This window comes from Oryctolagus cuniculus, chromosome 6 (assembly GCF_051225735.1).
Source record: "Oryctolagus cuniculus isolate XC-2025 breed Fujian yellow rabbit chromosome 6, ASM5122573v1, whole genome shotgun sequence".
NCBI lineage: Eukaryota > Metazoa > Chordata > Mammalia > Lagomorpha > Leporidae > Oryctolagus > Oryctolagus cuniculus.
The window spans coordinates 23,906,469-23,923,549 of record NC_142872.1 but is presented as its reverse complement, the minus strand read 5'-3'; the positions used below and the strand labels follow the sequence as shown (position 1 = coordinate 23,923,549).

General features: G+C 46.4%; 1 protein-coding gene across 12 annotated transcripts in view; it reads left to right on the top strand.

Moving 5' to 3' along the window:
* The first annotated feature begins 2,133 nt into the window (after window positions 1-2,133).
* The window catches only part of CDKL3 (cyclin dependent kinase like 3), a 48,249-nt gene continuing 33,301 nt past the window's right edge, over window positions 2,134-17,081 (top strand). For 3 of the 12 annotated variants that reach the window (XR_016236108.1, XM_070076106.2, XM_089335867.1), the window contains exons 1-3: window positions 2,142-2,997; window positions 3,346-3,531; window positions 6,732-6,926. Coding sequence is in view for 7 of the 12 variants with exons in the window: in XM_070076106.2 (XP_069932207.2) it covers window positions 3,367-3,531; window positions 6,732-6,926 (360 nt within the window). In the remaining 5 variants the exon portion in view is untranslated. The other 9 variants (XM_089335860.1, XM_051844233.3, XR_016236110.1 and 6 more) reach the window with 7 other exon arrangements.

Genomic DNA, 17,081 nt, shown 5'->3' with positions numbered 1-17,081 from the left:
AAGACAGAAGAGTTAAAAAGGCCCCATGGAAATAAGTTTTTAATGGGTCTGTGTTCATTCTAAGATAACGACGGATTTGCCTGCTCTTTGGATTTGTTAGAAAATGGGGGTGCACCCGCGTGAGCAGATCAGGAGTGGTTGGTTGTCAACGAAATCTACAAAAGGACTCAGATCTGGAGGAAGGCATCGTGGAGGCACGTGGGAGCTATATAGCCAGCCCCAGATAACTCATTTTAGATTTCTCTGCATTCGCAAGTAGGGTGCGAATGGGCGCAAGTGCCACCTCCTCACAGGTGTGGACTATGGGGACCCTGAACATTCCCTTCAGGTGCTAAATTCCCCCTCCCTGTAGCCTCCGTTTCTGTCCTGAGGATTTTGTTGGTCTGGAGGGCTCTGAGCCCTTCCCTATGGAGGAATTCAGTTCTACAAGGAAAAGGAGGGTAGGATGAGAACCACCTAATTTCGCACAGAAATTGCCCACAATTCCATGGAACCAGAAAGGGTTAACTTTCCCATTTTCCTGATCACAATCTTTTTTCAAGCCCTGAATTCTAGCTTTTGGTTTTAGTAGCAGCCTTGTGATCAAGTTAGCCAGACCTTAGGTCATGGTGTGCGTTCACCGTGGGATTCTGCGTATTATTTTATTTCGCTTTCCTGCCATTGCAACCTTAATCCTCTCTATAGCCAAAGAGGAAGGCATAAGCGTAGTTACAAGCAGTGCAGTGCTAAAGAGAAACTCTTAAAAATCCCTGTCACTCTGGGTTCTGTTTCGGTTGCTCCTCTTCCAGTCCAGCTCTATGCTGTGGCCCGGGAAGCAGTGGAGGATGGCCCAAGTGCTTTATCTCTCTCTCTCTCACTGTCTAGCTCTCTCTGTCAAAAAAAAAAAAAAAAAAAATCCTTGCCACTTATCTAGCAATTTTTATTTATTTATTTTTTATTTTATTTTTTTGACAGGCAGAGTTAGACAGTGAGAGAGACAGAGAGAAAGATCTTCCTTCCGTTGCTTTACCCCCGAAATGGCTGCTGTGGCTAGCGCACTGTGTGGATCCGAAGCCAGGAGCCAGGTACTTCTCCTGGTCTCCCATGGGGTGCAGGGCCCAAGCACTTGGGCCATCCTCCACTGCACTACCGGGCCACAGCAGAGAGCTGGCCTGGAAGAGGGGCAACCGGGACAGGATCCGGTGCCCCGACCGGGACTACAACCTGATGTGCCGGCGCCGCAGGCAGAGGATTAGCTTAGTGAGCCGGCGCCGGCCACTTATCTAGCAATTTATAACTGTTTTGGTAATAGACACTTTATGAATTTCCAAAATGAAATAATATGCTTGACAAATTCAAAACGAGCTTCATAAGGCTTTAGAGCAGTTTATTACCAGAAGTTGCTGGCTGTCCTGGACACCAAACCTGCCATAATATATCTGTAAAAAGAGAGGAAGAGGGAGGTGGATCTTCCACCCACTGACTGATTCCTGCAAATGCCTGCACCAGCAGGGCTGTGCCGGGGCAGCCAGGAGCCCAGGACTCCATCTCCTCTCCCACTTTCCCGCGGGCATCATCGGCTGCCTCTCAGGACTCGATGGCGGGAGCTGGGTGGAAAGCAGAGCAGCCGGGCTCCAATGGGTTCTCTGCTGTGGGATGGGGGTGTCCCGAGTGTGGCCCCGTCCAATGCACCTTAAGACTTGCCCTAAGAAGTCTTACAGCTGTCATTACTGACACCTTTGTAGCTAAGTGAGCTCACTGAGCGTGGGGATAATCTGCATTGTGGTTTGTCCCTTGCAAATAGTCAACCATTTGCTACACACGGTTACAGCACGTGTGAGCCCAATGTAAGATTGACTATGACATTCTTATTTATAAGGTATTTGATAGTATGGCTGAACGGTTTTCAAAAGGAAAGACAATTTTGTGTATCTGAGGTGGTAAAAGAGAACCATGGTTACGCCTTCGTCTCGAGCTCTCAACATAAACCCTAGTGACAGCGTAGAAATACTTGGAAACCTGTCCAGATACCAATTTCTTTATCCCATCCCAGTTGAATTGAGATGGTGGGGAGCTTTTTAGTTATTTTAATGTGCATCTTGGAGTGGGTCCTACTGGATTAGAATTTACTGGATAATGCCCCTCCTCATAGCTGAGAAGCACAGCTCGTTTTGGCCTTTTGCATCCACTGCATTTTGCAGAAAAAGCAAGCTCCAAATAAAGATGGCACTCTGCGGGCACTGGGCTCTAGTGATCTTGTTATTCATTAGGGGCTGTCACCCTGCAGAAGCAATTAATCACCGGCCTCACCCCCAACTCCCGTCCGGGTCCTTTATAATCGCACCATATGTGGGAGCACGTTTTTATTTGGTTTCCTAAAGCGGGCGTTTTAGGGTTTTGGCTGTAGTTTTTGAAAAGGATCAGCAGGTGTTGGAGGAACTCAGAAGGCATGTTAAGTGTTCAAAAACGGTTCTTAAGAGCCATTTTGTCCCCGTTTTGGGGATTAACGTGGACTGCAGGGGTCGAGCTCGGTCACTGAGCCTTTCCTGGAAGCTCCAATTCCCAAGCTGTGGAACGACGAAAGCCATCTTTCTAGGCTCCGAAACGAGCTGGTGTCGTACGACAAGGGTCCACCCGCGGCTCAGGGCGGACACCACTGCGCCCCGAGCACCTGCAGCCCTTCACGCTGCAGGCAAGATACCCTGCCCCCTAAAACCGACGAAAACGCGGCGGCAACTTGCACGCCCGCGCCCCACCCCAAGGAAGCTTCCACTTAACGCCCACCCACAGCTCGTTTCCGCTTTTCGCTTTCCCTTCCGGGTCGGGACACCGCCGACGTTCCGGTCTTGCGCACTAGCGCCCGAGCGCCGTTCCCTCCCCCAACCCCAACGTTGCCATGGTAGCGAGCGGCTCCCGGCCTGCCCGGCTAGCGGGCTAAGTGGAGTCGGCGTCCCGTTGCCTGCCCGGGGCTGCGCGGAGCCACAGAATGGGCTGAGGCGGTGGCGGTTGCCCGGACAGGTCGACCGCGGGGCGAGGGGCGCGACGCCGGTCCGGGATTCTAAGACGTCGGGTTTGAGGAGCGGGCGGGAACCAGGCTGTGCTGGGACGCGGGCCCGAGACGCGCGTGTGGGCGACTGCGGGAGTGCGGCGCCCTCTTGACTGGAGCCAGGAAGTGTGGGACCCCAGGCCCGCGGGATGGTGTGGCGAGGGGATGTCCGGTGGGCGGGAGTGACCGAGGCGTCCTCCGGCCGCCGCGGCGGCCAGGCCACGGGGCCCCTGTTCGGGAGTGCGGGTCTCCTGCGCGAATGCGTTCCGCAGAGTCGGGACGTTTAACATTTTCCGTTTTCTTTCTTTCTTCCTCTGAAGAAGTAGCCGCCAGGCTTGAGGATGGAGATGTATGAAACCCTTGGCAAAGTGGGAGAGGGAAGTTACGGAACGGTCATGAAATGTAAACATAAGAACACTGGGCAGATAGTGGCCATTAAGATATTCTATGAGAAACCAGAAAAGTCTGTCAACAAAATTGCATTGAGAGAGATAAAGTTTCTAAAGGTTTGCTTCTTTTGCCTTCGTTGCTCTGTGAGTCAAAAGAAAAATTGCTATGGAATAAAAATTGCGGGAAAGAACGTTTCTGTTAATTTGCAGTGAGACATTTAATAGAAAAACAGATATCCCCTTACTGCCTACATTCTGTCGTTTGGTAGTGGAACAAAGTGTACGTGTCTGCGTACAATGTAACACAATTACGCCAACCTTGTGACTGTAAAGTGCAATACTGAATACAGGTATCTGCTTTGTGACCGGGCTGTGACTTCCAGGAGTTCGTGGTCCTCAGGACTTGGGTAGTTTAATCAGAAGGCCAGGAGGGTGTATGGGAATGAAGTGGAATAAAAAAGTCAGTGGCAGGTGGTTAACACAGGTCCTGTTGGGCTGGGAGGGTTCTTGAAAGAGGTGGGACGTGGTTTAGGCGTGAACGGTGGCGGGAGTTCTAGGTAGGAGGGAGAAACCTGCTATGCCAGCCTGCGGGACAGCGGCAGAGACGTTCGCAGGGTTAGAAACAGGGTTCTTAGGGAGTCAAAGCTAGATGGCGTAGGTGGGCGGTCGGGGAAGGTTTGGATTCCGTGTAATTGAATGCAGAGATACTACCCTGTGGAGTGGACAGAGCCCGGGGTGTGTGTGTGTGTGTGTGTGTGTGTGTGTGTGCTTCCTGGCGCGGGGGTCCTGGTGCATGCCCTGGGAGTGTGGTTGGGGAACGAAGGGTCCTCCGTGTTGTGGAAGGCAGCGTGGGAGCCCGGGAGAGGCCAGAGAGCTGTGGGAGCCTCGCGGAGGGTGGAAGTCTGGAAGACTCCAGGCGGTTCAGTTTGAGAAATACCACATTTCAGGTGACAGGACGTTAACTCAACGTTTAGACAGGCAGCAGTATCCGGGCAGCTTCATGGGGCAGCCGGGGCAGGGCAGCCTCGGGTTGGGCTGAGGAGTGTGGAGAAAGCAGGAGGAGCGTGCCTTAGGAACCGGCGCTAAACCAGTGTGTGTGTGTGTGTGTGTGTGTGTGTGTGTGTCTGAGGAGTGTGGAGAAAGCAGGAGCGTGCCTTAGGAACCGGCGCTAAACCAGTGGTGTGTGTGTGTGTGTGTGTGTGTGTGTGTGTGTCTGAGGAGTGTGGAGAAAGCAGGAGTGTTCCTTAGGAACCGGCGCTAAACCAGTGGGGTGTGTGTGTGTGTGTGTGTGTGTGTGTGTTTATACAGGCATCTGTCCGCGTGCTTTGAGGTCTGTGATTTTGACATCGTGGCCTAGAGTCTTATATGTGATGAAGAAAACAGATTACTTATTCGTCCTTATCTGGTAGAAAAGTAGTGTTTTCTTCTTTCTTGGTAAGTCTGTCTGTATTAGTTGTGATCAGTTCGCTTTCTAAGTAGAACTGTATTAGGCATTTGTGTGTTGCTGGAACTCTCTATTACTAGACAGTGAAAAGGAAAGTTAAAGTCGGTAAAGATGTTGGGATTTTGTGATTCCAGGCCCGGTCTTGATGATCTAAAATATAATCCGTAAGGCAACTGTCGTAGACCAGGAATGAAAATCGGGTTACAAAGAGGCTTTTTTCAGGCAGTATTTCTTGTGCTTTCTTCAAGATTGTTTTATTTAAGCTGGTTATTTTTACTACATAATCATTTTGTAAAAATAACCAAAATGTGGTAAGAACACAGAGATGACCTTGAAAATGGATGTATTTTATTCTTACTATGCATATTATTTTGTGTCACCTTAACTATTCACATTGGCTTCTTACAGTATTTTTAATTTGATGTAATATAATTCCTCTGGAGATTTCTTGCTTTAGTTAACATTCCTAGACTAAAAGTAACTTAATTTGAACTATTTTTTTTCAGTTAGAATTTCATGAAATAAATTACAGTTAGAATAATTAGCGGAAATTTCTGTAAAAATATTTACTAGTATTGGAGAAACAGAATGAAATAACTTGAAAAGGAATAATGGAACAATTCTTGGGGTTTCCTTGAAAAAAAAAAAAAACAGTTCCTGATTACCTCCTATTAACCCTTCACTGCCCTTACTGCTTTTGCCTTGAAAATGGAGACTGCATAGGAAGCCAGCGGCTTTCCTGACATGAGGATGAACATCTCAGCGTGGGAAGCAGCCTGTTCTCGTTGCCGTTGCCAGCGTTTTGTTGCCGCAGTGCCCTGGTGTCTGGCCAGCTGGAGAAATTGAGAGCAAAAATAGGAAAGGAGCCTGGCATCACATTTGGCATGATTTTCTGTTAGTCATGTTGTAAGGATTTTAGTCTCTGTGTTAGGTTTAGTGAAGTGGGGAAAATGATGTTGTGCCGTTAGAATCAAGGCAGATGTTTGTTCATAGAAGTATAGTCTCCTAAGGAATCTAGCGCTGAAAATACACCCCTTCATTTTTAGCCAAATGAAAAAAACATTTTGGCTAGTTGAAAAAAATGATTAGATATTTCAGATTTGATGATAAAGTAATGTGTTGTAAAGTAGGAAAAGCAGTTTGAAATACTAAACCTCATTGGTATCATAGCTGATAAAAATGACCAGTTTAAAGCTGTGTCCAGTGATTGTTACCAGTCTGAAAGGTGTTTGCCGTTTAATGAAACAGTACAGACAGCGAACCGAAATTTCCCCACAGATATTTCTATGAAGTTCCTAAGATTATTGATTATTGATGGGTATTTCACATGTCTGAAGATGATCTTGATATTCTCCTATTCTCTCGTTACACTCTGGTGAATCATGTCTCTCTCGAACTCACAGCTTCCTCTCTAGAGCTTAGCACAGCAATCAGAGAATGATTAATTTGTATATATTCAGTCATACCCTTAGTGGTGTTGAAGTCAGTGCTCTTTGTGAAGTCAGTGCTCTTTGGTTCACATATGGACCTTCTAACTTTCAGATATTCAGTATAACCACAAACGATTACAAGATAGCAAGATAACGCTCAACTTCATACTAAGTTGTGTTATGGTGCATTAATTCTAAACTATTTTAATAAGTAATTCAAATGCCAACTTGCAGTAAAGAACAAATCTCACTTGATTCTATATTGATCATGATATGGAGTAAAATTCTCTGAAAATGGGAATGTATGCAAATAAAGTGAGACATTTTTGTTGAAACGCGTGTAGGAAGATCAGCTGAGAATATTTGTTTCTTTTCAAAAGTATGTGTTATGTGTACACGTTATCTTTGAATTTATATTAAAAGTCTGTTTCTTTTGTCAACAGCAATTTCGTCATGAAAACCTGGTCAATCTGATCGAAGTTTTTAGACAGAAAAAGAAAATCCACCTGGTGTTTGAGTTCATCGACCACACGGTGCTGGATGAGCTGCAGCACTACTGCCACGGGCTGGAGAGCAAGCGGCTCAGGAAGTACCTGTTCCAGATCCTTCGAGCAGTCGACTATCTGCACAGTAACAACGTAAGTGCGTCTCAGGGCGCCGCACGGTAGGATAAGACTGAATCCAGAGTGTCCTCTAAACACGTTGTTTTTCTGAGCTTTGCTGAAGTTCTCTTCTGAGCAGTACTGACAGACATCCTGAGGGTGGGGTGGGCGTGTCAGTACCTGACAGTGTAGCTACAGAGTTGTAGGGCAGACCAAGCAGAGGCTGCTTAAAGTGCTGTCAATAATCAAGTTCAGGGGAAGTAATGCAGTTTAGGGGTACCTTTTATTAGAGAAAAGGGCTTTATAATGGGTAAAATGGAGGCCATGGCTTAGTGGAAACTTGCTCAGATGAAGGAAGGTTTGCGGTTAGGAACTGGAAATTGGGCTAGGTTAGTAGCAAGTCAGTGTGGATGCATTTAGAGGAAGAAAGGAGAAAATAAAACTGGCTGAGAGGGGTTTAGGACTTGTCCTTTAACCTGTTGAAAATTAAGAAAAAGGTCAACTTCTGATTTTTAGGATGATTTTAGCTGCCTGGTTTAAGTGTTTAGCCTAGGTTTCTTTTTATTTTTGTTTTTGTGTTTTGTGTTTTTTAAGATTTATTTATTTGAAAGGGAGAGTTACAGAGAAAAAAGGAGAGAAAGAGATCTTCTATCCACTGATTCACTCCCGAAATAGCTACAGCTGTTGGGGCTGCGTCAGGCCAAAGCCAGGAGTTTTTTCTGGTTCTCCCACATGGGAGCAGGGGCCCAGTCACTTGGGCCATCTTCTGCAGGTTTCCCAGGTGCATTAGCAGGTTGCTGGATGGGCAGTGGAGCAACTGGCACTCGAACTGGCGCCCATATAGGATGCTGGCGCTGCAAGCAGTGGTTTAACCCACTGTACCGCAATGCCATCCCCAGCTTAGCAGGTTTTATAAAGCCTTTTTTCACAACATAGCTTTACTTTCTAAAAAATTAGATATATGAACATATTCAGGAAATAACAGTAAATTAGATATATACTCAGGAAATAAAAGGAAAAATCTCAAAAATAGTTTTATTAAGTAGTGACACAGGCACAATTACTGTATGTCCCAGCCTTTTTTAGATCAGGTAACTTAATTTCTGATTTTCTGATTTGGGAATAGTTTACCTCATTTGGTCACTTTGAAAAATATGGTTATGATAGCATCTGAAATTCATATTGAAGTTTCCTTGCCAGTTGGGTCCTTGAGGAGGCAGTATAATGTGATAGTTAAGGGCATACTTTTTTTTACATGTCATTCTCTACTGTGTTTCCTGCCAAATTTTTATGTGAAAGGTCTTATAGCGTGTACAGTGCACAGCTTGGACAACCAAGATGGAGCCCCATGATTCCATGGCTGTGGAAAGGTTATCCAACATCTCTGGGCTTCATTTTCCGCATCTGTGAAGTGATACTATAGTGTGTCACAAGCTTTTTTTTTTTTTAGATAACTTAGTGGCCGGCACCGCGGCTCAATAGGCTAATACTCCGCCTGTGGCGGCAGCACACTGGGTTCTAGTCCCGGTCGGGGCACCAAATTCTGTCCCGGTTGCCCCTCTTCCAGTCCAGCTCTCTGCTGTGGCCCGGGAGGGCAGTGGAAGATGGCCCAAGTCCTTGGGTCCTGCACCCACATGGGAGACCAGGAGAAGCACCTGGCTCCTGCCTTCAGATCAGCGCATGGTGGCCGTAGCAGCCAGTGGAGGGTGAACCAACAGTAAAGGAAGACCTTTCTCTCTGTCTCTCTCTCTCTCTCACTGTCCACTCTGCCTGTCAAAAAATTTAAAAAAAAAAGATAGCTTAGTAAATATAAAACATTTAGCACTGTGTCAGACATATTTGAAGTTCTCAGTGCATAGTGCTGGTTGGGAATCACAAATGGTTTTGTTATCTTTGCATAGTGCTTTGTCAAAACTTTTTTAAGATTTATTTATTTAGCTGAAAGGCAGAGTTAGAGAGAGAGAGAGAGGGACTGACAGAGAGGTCTTCCATCCACTGCTTCACTCCCCAAATGACTACAGTGTCCCGAGCTGGGCTGATCTGAAGCCAGGAGCCAGGAATTTCTTCTAGGTCTCCTTCGTGGTTGTGGGGGCCAGAGTATTTGGGCCATCTTCCACGCTTTCCTAGGCACATTAGCAGGGAGCTGGATCGGAAGTCCAGCAGCCGGGACTTGAACCACGATGCCACAGCACTGGCCCCTTGTCACAGACTCATAAAAATGTTGCTTGAGTAAAGGGAAATATCACTTTGAGCAAGTAAGTAGAATTTTAAAAAGATTTATTTATTTATTTGAAAAGCAGAATTACAGGGAGAGAGAAGGAGAGACAGAGAGCTCTTCCGTCTGCTTTGTTCATGGCTGCCTTAGTCTCTGGGTGAGAGATGGGGGTGATTTTACTCTAGGTCCTAGGTAATGTGGGTGCTGCTCTGTAGGCGTCCTTCTCTGCTATCCTGCATCTCCCTAGATTGCCGCCCATGCACAGGGTTGCGAGAACTCCCTTTTACCTCTCCTGGTTCCTGGGAGAACCATCTATCATCACCTCTTCAACCACCGTCTCTAGGAGGAAAATTCCCTAAGTGCATATTCAGTTCTGACAACTTCCTAAAGCTATGAGGTAGTTGGTTAACCACTGTCTTTTCTTGGAAATTCTCACTGTCCCTTAAGCACAGAATATCTAGACGTAATCACCCCTCTAAAATCAGTTACTGCCAGTGGCACCATAATTCTTGGGCTCTCAGTCATTTTTGACTTCATCTCTTGTTGTCATCCCCCACCTAGTTGGTTCCATTCCATCACTTCCCTCGGAGGCCTTTCCATATTCTCCCTCTCCATCCTTCCTCTCGCCACTGTCCTGGTTCAAGCCCTCACCATCTCGTGTCTGAACTGTCACAATAACTTCTCTCCAGATCTTGGTGCTTACTCATTCTTATACTAAATTCTTGCCAAAATGTGCCTCGATTGTGGCTTTACACTGTCTCTGAAATGCTAAAAAATAAGCACTCATTTCTCAGTATCCTTAGGAAAAAGTCCAAACTTTTTGGATGGACTTCCAGGATGAATTTCAAGGTTACGGAAAACCTCTCCCCAGGGTACCTGTGCCATCTTGTCTCCCTCAGCTTGCTCTCTTAAGATGAGTTAGCAACACCGCTCTCTCAAGCGCCCTGCTCAGGTCTGCTTCTGTTCTCACAGTGGTCTCCCTCCTCTTCCACTCTAATGAAATCCTAGCTATGGTTCAACATTTTCTTATTGGGGCCAGTGCTGGGGTGCAGCGGGTTAGACCTACCTAAAGTGCCAACTTCCCTTGTGGGCACCCATTTGAGTCTGGCTGTTCTGCTTCCAGTGTAGTTCCCTGCTGATGTGCCTGGGAAATTAGTGAAGGATGGCCCAACTCCTTGGGCCCCAGCACCCACATGGGAGACCCCGGAGGAAGCTCCTAGCTCCTGGTTTTGGCCTGGTCCAGCCCTGGCTGTTGTGGCCATTTTGGGAGTGAACCAGCAGATGGAATCTCTCTCTCCCTCCCTCTCTGTCTCCTTTCCTCTCTCTCCTTCTCTCTCTCTGTCTCCCTTTCAAATAAATAGAATAAATATTTGAAAAAAAATTTGAGAGGCAGAGAGACAGAGTGCTCCTATCCACTGGTTCACTCCACAAATCCCACAACAGCTGGGACTCAACTGGGTCCTAAGGCAGGAACTGAGAATATAATACAGGTCTCCCATGTAGGTAGCTGAACCCAATTATTTAAGCCATCACTGCCTCCCAGGGTTTGCAGGAGCAGGAAGGACTTGGGCCATCTTCTGTTGCTTTCTCAGGCCATAGCAGAGAGCTGGATTGGAAGTGGAGCAGCCGGGTCTCAAACCGGCACCCATATGGGATGCTGGCGCTTCAGGCCAGGGTGTTAACCTACTGTGCCTGACATAGAGATTATTATTATTATTTTTTTTTTTGACAGGCAGAGTTAGACAATGAGAGAGAGAAAGAGAGTTATAGACAGTGAGAAAGGTCTTCCCTCCATTGGTTCACTCCCCTAATCGCTGCCACAGCCGGTGCTGTGCTGATCCGAAGCCAGGAGCCAGGTGTTTCCTCCTGGTCTCCCATGTGGGTGCAGGAACCCAAGCACTTGGGCCATCCTCCGCTGCCTTCCCGGGCCACAGCAGAGTGCTGTTCTGGAAGAAGAGCAGCCAGGACTAGTACCCAGCGCCCCAGCCGGGACTAGAACCTGGGGTGCCATCACCGCAGGCGGAGGATTAGTCAGTTGAGCCACGGTGCCAGCTGACATTGAGATTTAAAAATCCCATTTTCACCAGCATCAATATATACTCAGTACATGGAGGAAATTTGACCAAATATTGCAAAACCTGTATGCTGAAAACTACCAGACATTAATCAGAAATATTAACAAATGGAAAAAGATTTTTAAAAATACTGGTCTCAGTGTGATGACTGAAGACCAAGAAGGATGCTGTCAAAATATAGATTTTAAACATTTGCAATTAAGAGAGTGCTTGGTTTCCAAGGATAATAAAACAGGTTTAAGTCCTGGTGTGAGTTACTAAAAACAGCAATAATGTCAGAATGTCCACTGAGTGGATCTCTGTCTCCCAGTTTGGAGCACTGAGATCAGTGGGTGTATGTTGGGGAGAATGTGTGGAGTGGTTTCCTGATGTCATTTTTTTAATCTATTTTTGCTACCATTGTGTCTCAGATCTTACCATAGTTCCTGCATATAGTACTCATTTAATAAAAACTATAGAAGAAAAAAATATAGTTTGACAGACGATAGCTTTAGGGGAGTCTATTATTATTTTGCAGTTTATTTAAGGAGACTGTGATGGAATAAGAGCCAGTCCCAAAGATGTATGATAAAGTGTAAAAACCAGAAAGATCCCAGTTTTCTTGAGACATTTCCACTCATGCTATGGTACTTTACAGATGATGAATATATGTTTCTTTCTTTCAATACATGAAAGTTTTAAATACCTTCTTTGTTCTTGGCACTGTACTGGACACTGGACATATTGCTTGAACAAGACAGACATTGTATCTTCCTTTCATGGAGTTTACATACAGTCTAGTGGGAGTTCAAACAAGTAAACAGGCATTTAGAGCCTGACAAATATTACCAAACAGGAGGTGCAGAATGATGCGATCATATAGAGGGAACACCTGGTACAATATCTAAGCTGAGAGCTGAGGAATAGTTGGCCAGGCAGTTGAGACAACTTCAGCAAGTGCACAGGGAGGAGACAGTTCCTGGCAAACTGGGAAACCTGTATTCTGTTAGCTTGGGAGGAGAGGTTGATAAAGTCAGCTGGGGCCACATCTTACAAAACTGTTTAAGGAGTTTTGAATTTATCCTGTGGGATGGGGAATCCCTGAAGAATGTTAAAGAGTGACATGAACACACAAACCTTTTTAAAGTAGGCCTGAGACTTCATTGTGGAGAGTGGATTGCAGGGGCCCAAAGTGAATGCAGAAAGATCAACTGATAGGCTAACGTAGTAATTTTGGTGGGAAAGCTGAGGGAACCTGAACTAGGAGAAGTAGATGAGAAAAGATGGAGTGTGGGGGAGGGGAGAATGACTTGGTTTCTGGCTTGAGCTATGGGATCAGGCTTGGCTCCACTTACTGAAATTACACATTGTTGAGAGCCAGTATGTTTTGGGGAAAAGATGATTTATTTAGTTTTGGATGTGCTAAATTGTAGGGGCCTGTGGTCATCCTCATGGGATTTCTTGTGAGCTTATTTTCCTTATGGAATCCAGGAGAGAGAGATCTTGATTAGAGACAGAAATCTGAAAATCATCAACATTTTGATAGATACTAAAGCTATTGAGAATAGGTGAATAATATATTAAAACCAACTCAAAATAAATTTAAAGCTTTAAATGTAAGACTTGAAACTGTAAAACACCTAGAAAAAAACATAAGAGGAAAGTTGTGACACTGGGCTGGACAATGATTTTCTTTTAAAGATTTATTTTATTTATTTGAAAGACAGAGTTACAGAGAGAGGTAGAGGCAGAGAGAGAGGTCTTCCATCCACTGGTTCACTCCCCAGATGGCCACAACAGCCAGAGCTGCGCCAATCCGAAGCCAGGAGCCAAGAGCTTCCTCCAGGTCTCCCACGGGGGTGCAGGAGCTCAAGGACTGGGGCCATCTTCCACTGCTTTCCCAGGCCATAGTAGAGAGCTGGATTGGAAGAGGAGCAGCCGGGACTAGAACCGGCGCCCATATGGGATGCTGGCACTTCAGGCCAGGGCTTTAACCTGCTGTGCCACAGCGCCAGCCCCTGGACAATGATTTTTTTTTTTTTATATGAACACCAAAGCACAGGCAACAAAACACAGAGTCAAATGGCATTGCATCAAACTAAAAAGCTTCTGCAAATCCAAGAAAATAGTTGAGTGGATGGAAAACCTACAGAATAGAAGAAAACACTTGGAAACCACACACCTGACAGAGTTAATATTCAAAATATATTCAAGAACTCACACAACTCAGTAGTAAGAAAAAGAACTCTAAAGATGGGTAAAGAATTTAAGTAGATATTTCTCAGAAGCCATACAAATGGCCAACAGGTAGATGAAGAAGGGCTTAAAACCACTAATCAAAAAAGTGCAAATTAAAACAACATCCAGGACTGGCATTGTGGCATAGTAGGTTAATCCTCCAACTGTGGTGCCAGCATCCCATGTGGGCACTAGTTGGAATCCTAGCTGCTCCACTTCCAATCCATCTCTCTGCTGATGGCCTGGGAAAGCAGGAGAAGATGGCTCAAGTCCATGGGCCCCTGCATCCTCATGGGAGACCCGGAAAAACTCCTGGTTCCTGGCTTTGGATCGGTGCAGCTCAGGCCATTGCAGCCATTTGGGGCATGAACCAACGAATGGAATCTCTCCCTATTCCCTCTTCCCTCTTCCCTCTTCCCTTTCCCCTCTTCCCTCTCCCCTCTCTCCTCTCTCCTCTCCCGTCTCCCTCTCTCTTCCACACCTGCCTCTGCCTCTCTATAACTCTGCCTTTCAAATAAATAAATAAATCTTTTTTAAAAATGATAGTTACTAGGAGTGAGGATGGTCAGGGAGATTTTGGTCAAAAGAAAAAAAATTTCACTTAGGAATAAGTTCAAGAGATCTATTGGACAAAATGGTTCATAACAATAATTGTATTCCTTTATTTTTTTATTATTATTTTTTTGACAGGCAGAGTTAGACAGTGAAAGAGAGAGAGAGAGACAGAGAGAAAGGTCTTCCTTTTTTCCGTTGGTTCACCCCCCAAATGGCCACCATGGCCGGCGCTGCACGCCGATCCAAAGCCAAGAGCCAGGTGCTTCCTCCTGGTCTCCCATGCATGTGCAGGGACCCAAGCACTTGGGCCATCCTCCACTGCCTTCCCAGGTCACAGCAGAGAGCTGGACTGGAAGAGGAGCAACCGGGACTAGTACCTGGCACCCCAACTGGGACTAGGACCTGGGGAGCTGGTGCTGCAGGCAGAGGATTAGCCAAATGAGCCACGATACTGGCCATATTCCTTTATTTTTAAAGATTTATTTATTTGAAATAACATGTTACAGGGAAAGATGAAGAGATCTTCTGCCCGTTGGTTCACTCCCAGAATGACTGGCCAGGGCTGAGCCAGGCTGAAGCCATGAGCCTGGAACTCCCATTTGGGCCTCACACGTAGCAGGGGCTCAGACACTTGGGCTGTCTTCTAGTGCTTTCTCAAGTGCATTAGCAGGGAGCTGGATCACAAGTGGAGCAGCTGGGACTGGAACCAATACTCCTGGGGGTTGCCAGAATTGCAGGTAGCAGCTTAATCTGCTGGACCACCACGATGCCAGCCCCTATTTTATTCTTGAGAATCACTGAGAGAGTGGATTTTAAGTATTTTTTTTTTTAACAGGCAGAGTGGACAGTGCGAGAGAGAGACATAGAGAAAGGTCTTCTTTTGCCGTTGGTTCAACCTCCAATGGCCACCACTGCCAGCGCGCTGCGGCTGGCACACCGCGCTGATCCGATGGCAGGAGCCAGGAGCCAGGTGCTTTTCCTGGTCTCCCATGGGGTGCAGGGCCCAAGCACCTGGGCCATCCTCCACTGCACTCGCTGGCCACAGCAGAGAGCTGGCCTGGAAGAGGGGCAACCAGGACAGAATCCGGCGCCCTGACCGGGACTAGAACCTGGTGTGCTGGCACCGCAGGCGGAGGATTAGCCTAGTGAGCCGCGGCGCTGGCCCGATTTTAAGTATTCTTACCACAAAAAATTACAATGTGTGAGTCAATGCATTTGTTAGTTGGTTTGATTTAGCTATCTCATCATGTGTATATATTTCAAAAGAACATGTACATGATAAATATATAAAATTTCTGTCAATATAAATGTTAAAAGACAGATAAGATTGAGATAGAACCAATAGGTGGTATGAAACCCGAGAGAGTGTGTTGTCTCCACAGCAAATTGATGAAAGTGGCCCAAAAATAAAGGGTATATGAGATTTATTTGAAATTTATAATTCTGCCTTTCAACTTTCACTGGGAAACTTGATAAATGAGAAGAGAGGAAAGCCTCAGACCAGCACCCTTATTTAGGAGACATGAAGGGGCCGGCGCTGTGGCATAGCAGGTAAACCTGCCGCCTGCAGTGCCAGCATCCCATATGGGCACCAGTTTGAGAACCGGCTGCTGTACTTCTAATCCAGCTCTCTGCTGTAGCCTGGGAAAGCAGTAGAAGATGGCCCAAGTTCTTGGGCCCCTGAACCTGTGTGGGAGACCCAACAGAGGCTCCTGGCTCCTGGCTTCAGATTGGCACAGCTCCAACCATTGCAGCCATCTGGGGAGTGAACCATCAGATTGAGGACCCCCTCCCACTTCTGTCTCTGTAGCTCTGCCTTTTAAATAAATAAATGAATCTTTAAAACTAAAAAAGAGAGACACGGAGTGAGAAACTGCCAGAGAGATAAAAGGAGATTGGAAAAATGCCTAGAAACCAGGCATGAAGGAGTAGTGGGCAAATTTTTTTTCCAGATGTTTATTTTCATCTACTTGAAAGGGAGAGACACAGAAAGAGAGAGAGAGGTCTTACATCTGTTGGTTCACAAACCAGGAGCCCAGAACTTCATCCAGGTGTCCCACGTGGGCAGCTGGAACCCATTTACTGTGCTGTCATCTACTGCCTACCCCCAGGATCATTAACAGGAAGCTGGATTAGAAGTAGACTAGAGGCCTGCACTGTGGCAAAGAAGGCTAAGCCTCTGTCTTCAGTGCTGGCATCCCACATGGGTGCTGGGTCAAGTCCTGGCTGTTCTACTTCCGATTCAGCTCCCTGCTAATGTGCCTGCTGTCCACAGTGGAAGATGGCCCAAGTGCCTGGGCCCCTGCACCCAGATGTGGCACCTGCAAGAAGCTGCTCTTTCCTGGCTTCAGATTGGCCCTGCCCCAGCCATTGCAGCCATTTGAGAATAGAACCAGTGGATGGAAGACCTCTCTCTGCCTCTGCCTCTCTATAACTCTGCCTTTCAAATAAATGAAAAATAAAAGATAATAATAATAATAAGTAGAATAGCCAGGACTCAAACTGGCACTACCATATGGGATATGAATGTATCAAGTGGTGGCTTAACCTGCTGTACCACAGCACCCCCCTCTGTTGGCAAGTTTTGTTTGTTTGTTTGCTTGTTTTTAAGATTGTATTTATTTGAAAGTCAGAGTTACACAGTGAGAGGAGAGGCAGAGAGAGAGAGTCTTCCATCCAATGGTTCACTCCCCAATTGGCCGCAGTGGCTAGAGCTGCGCTGATCAGAAGCCAGGAGCCAGGAGCTTCTTCCAGATCTCCCACGTGGGTACAAGTGCCCAAGGACTTGGGCCATCTTCTACTGCTTTCCCAGGCCATAACAGAGAGCTGGATCAGAAGAGGAGCAGCCAGGACTAGAACCAGCACCCATATGGGATGGCAGTGCTTCAGGCCAGGGCATTAACCTGCTGCGCCACAGCACCAGCCCCAGGCAAGTTTTTACACTAATAGATAAAGTAAGATGTGGATCGAGAGGGGTCTGTTGGATATAGCCACAATGTTGATGACTTTCTCCGGAGAAATTTAATGCGGTGTGGGAATGGAAGACAGATTACGTTATCTTGAATGAAAGGTGGTTCCCAGGTGACGAGAATGAGTACAGGTAATGTGTTCAAGAGGTTTAACTGAAGA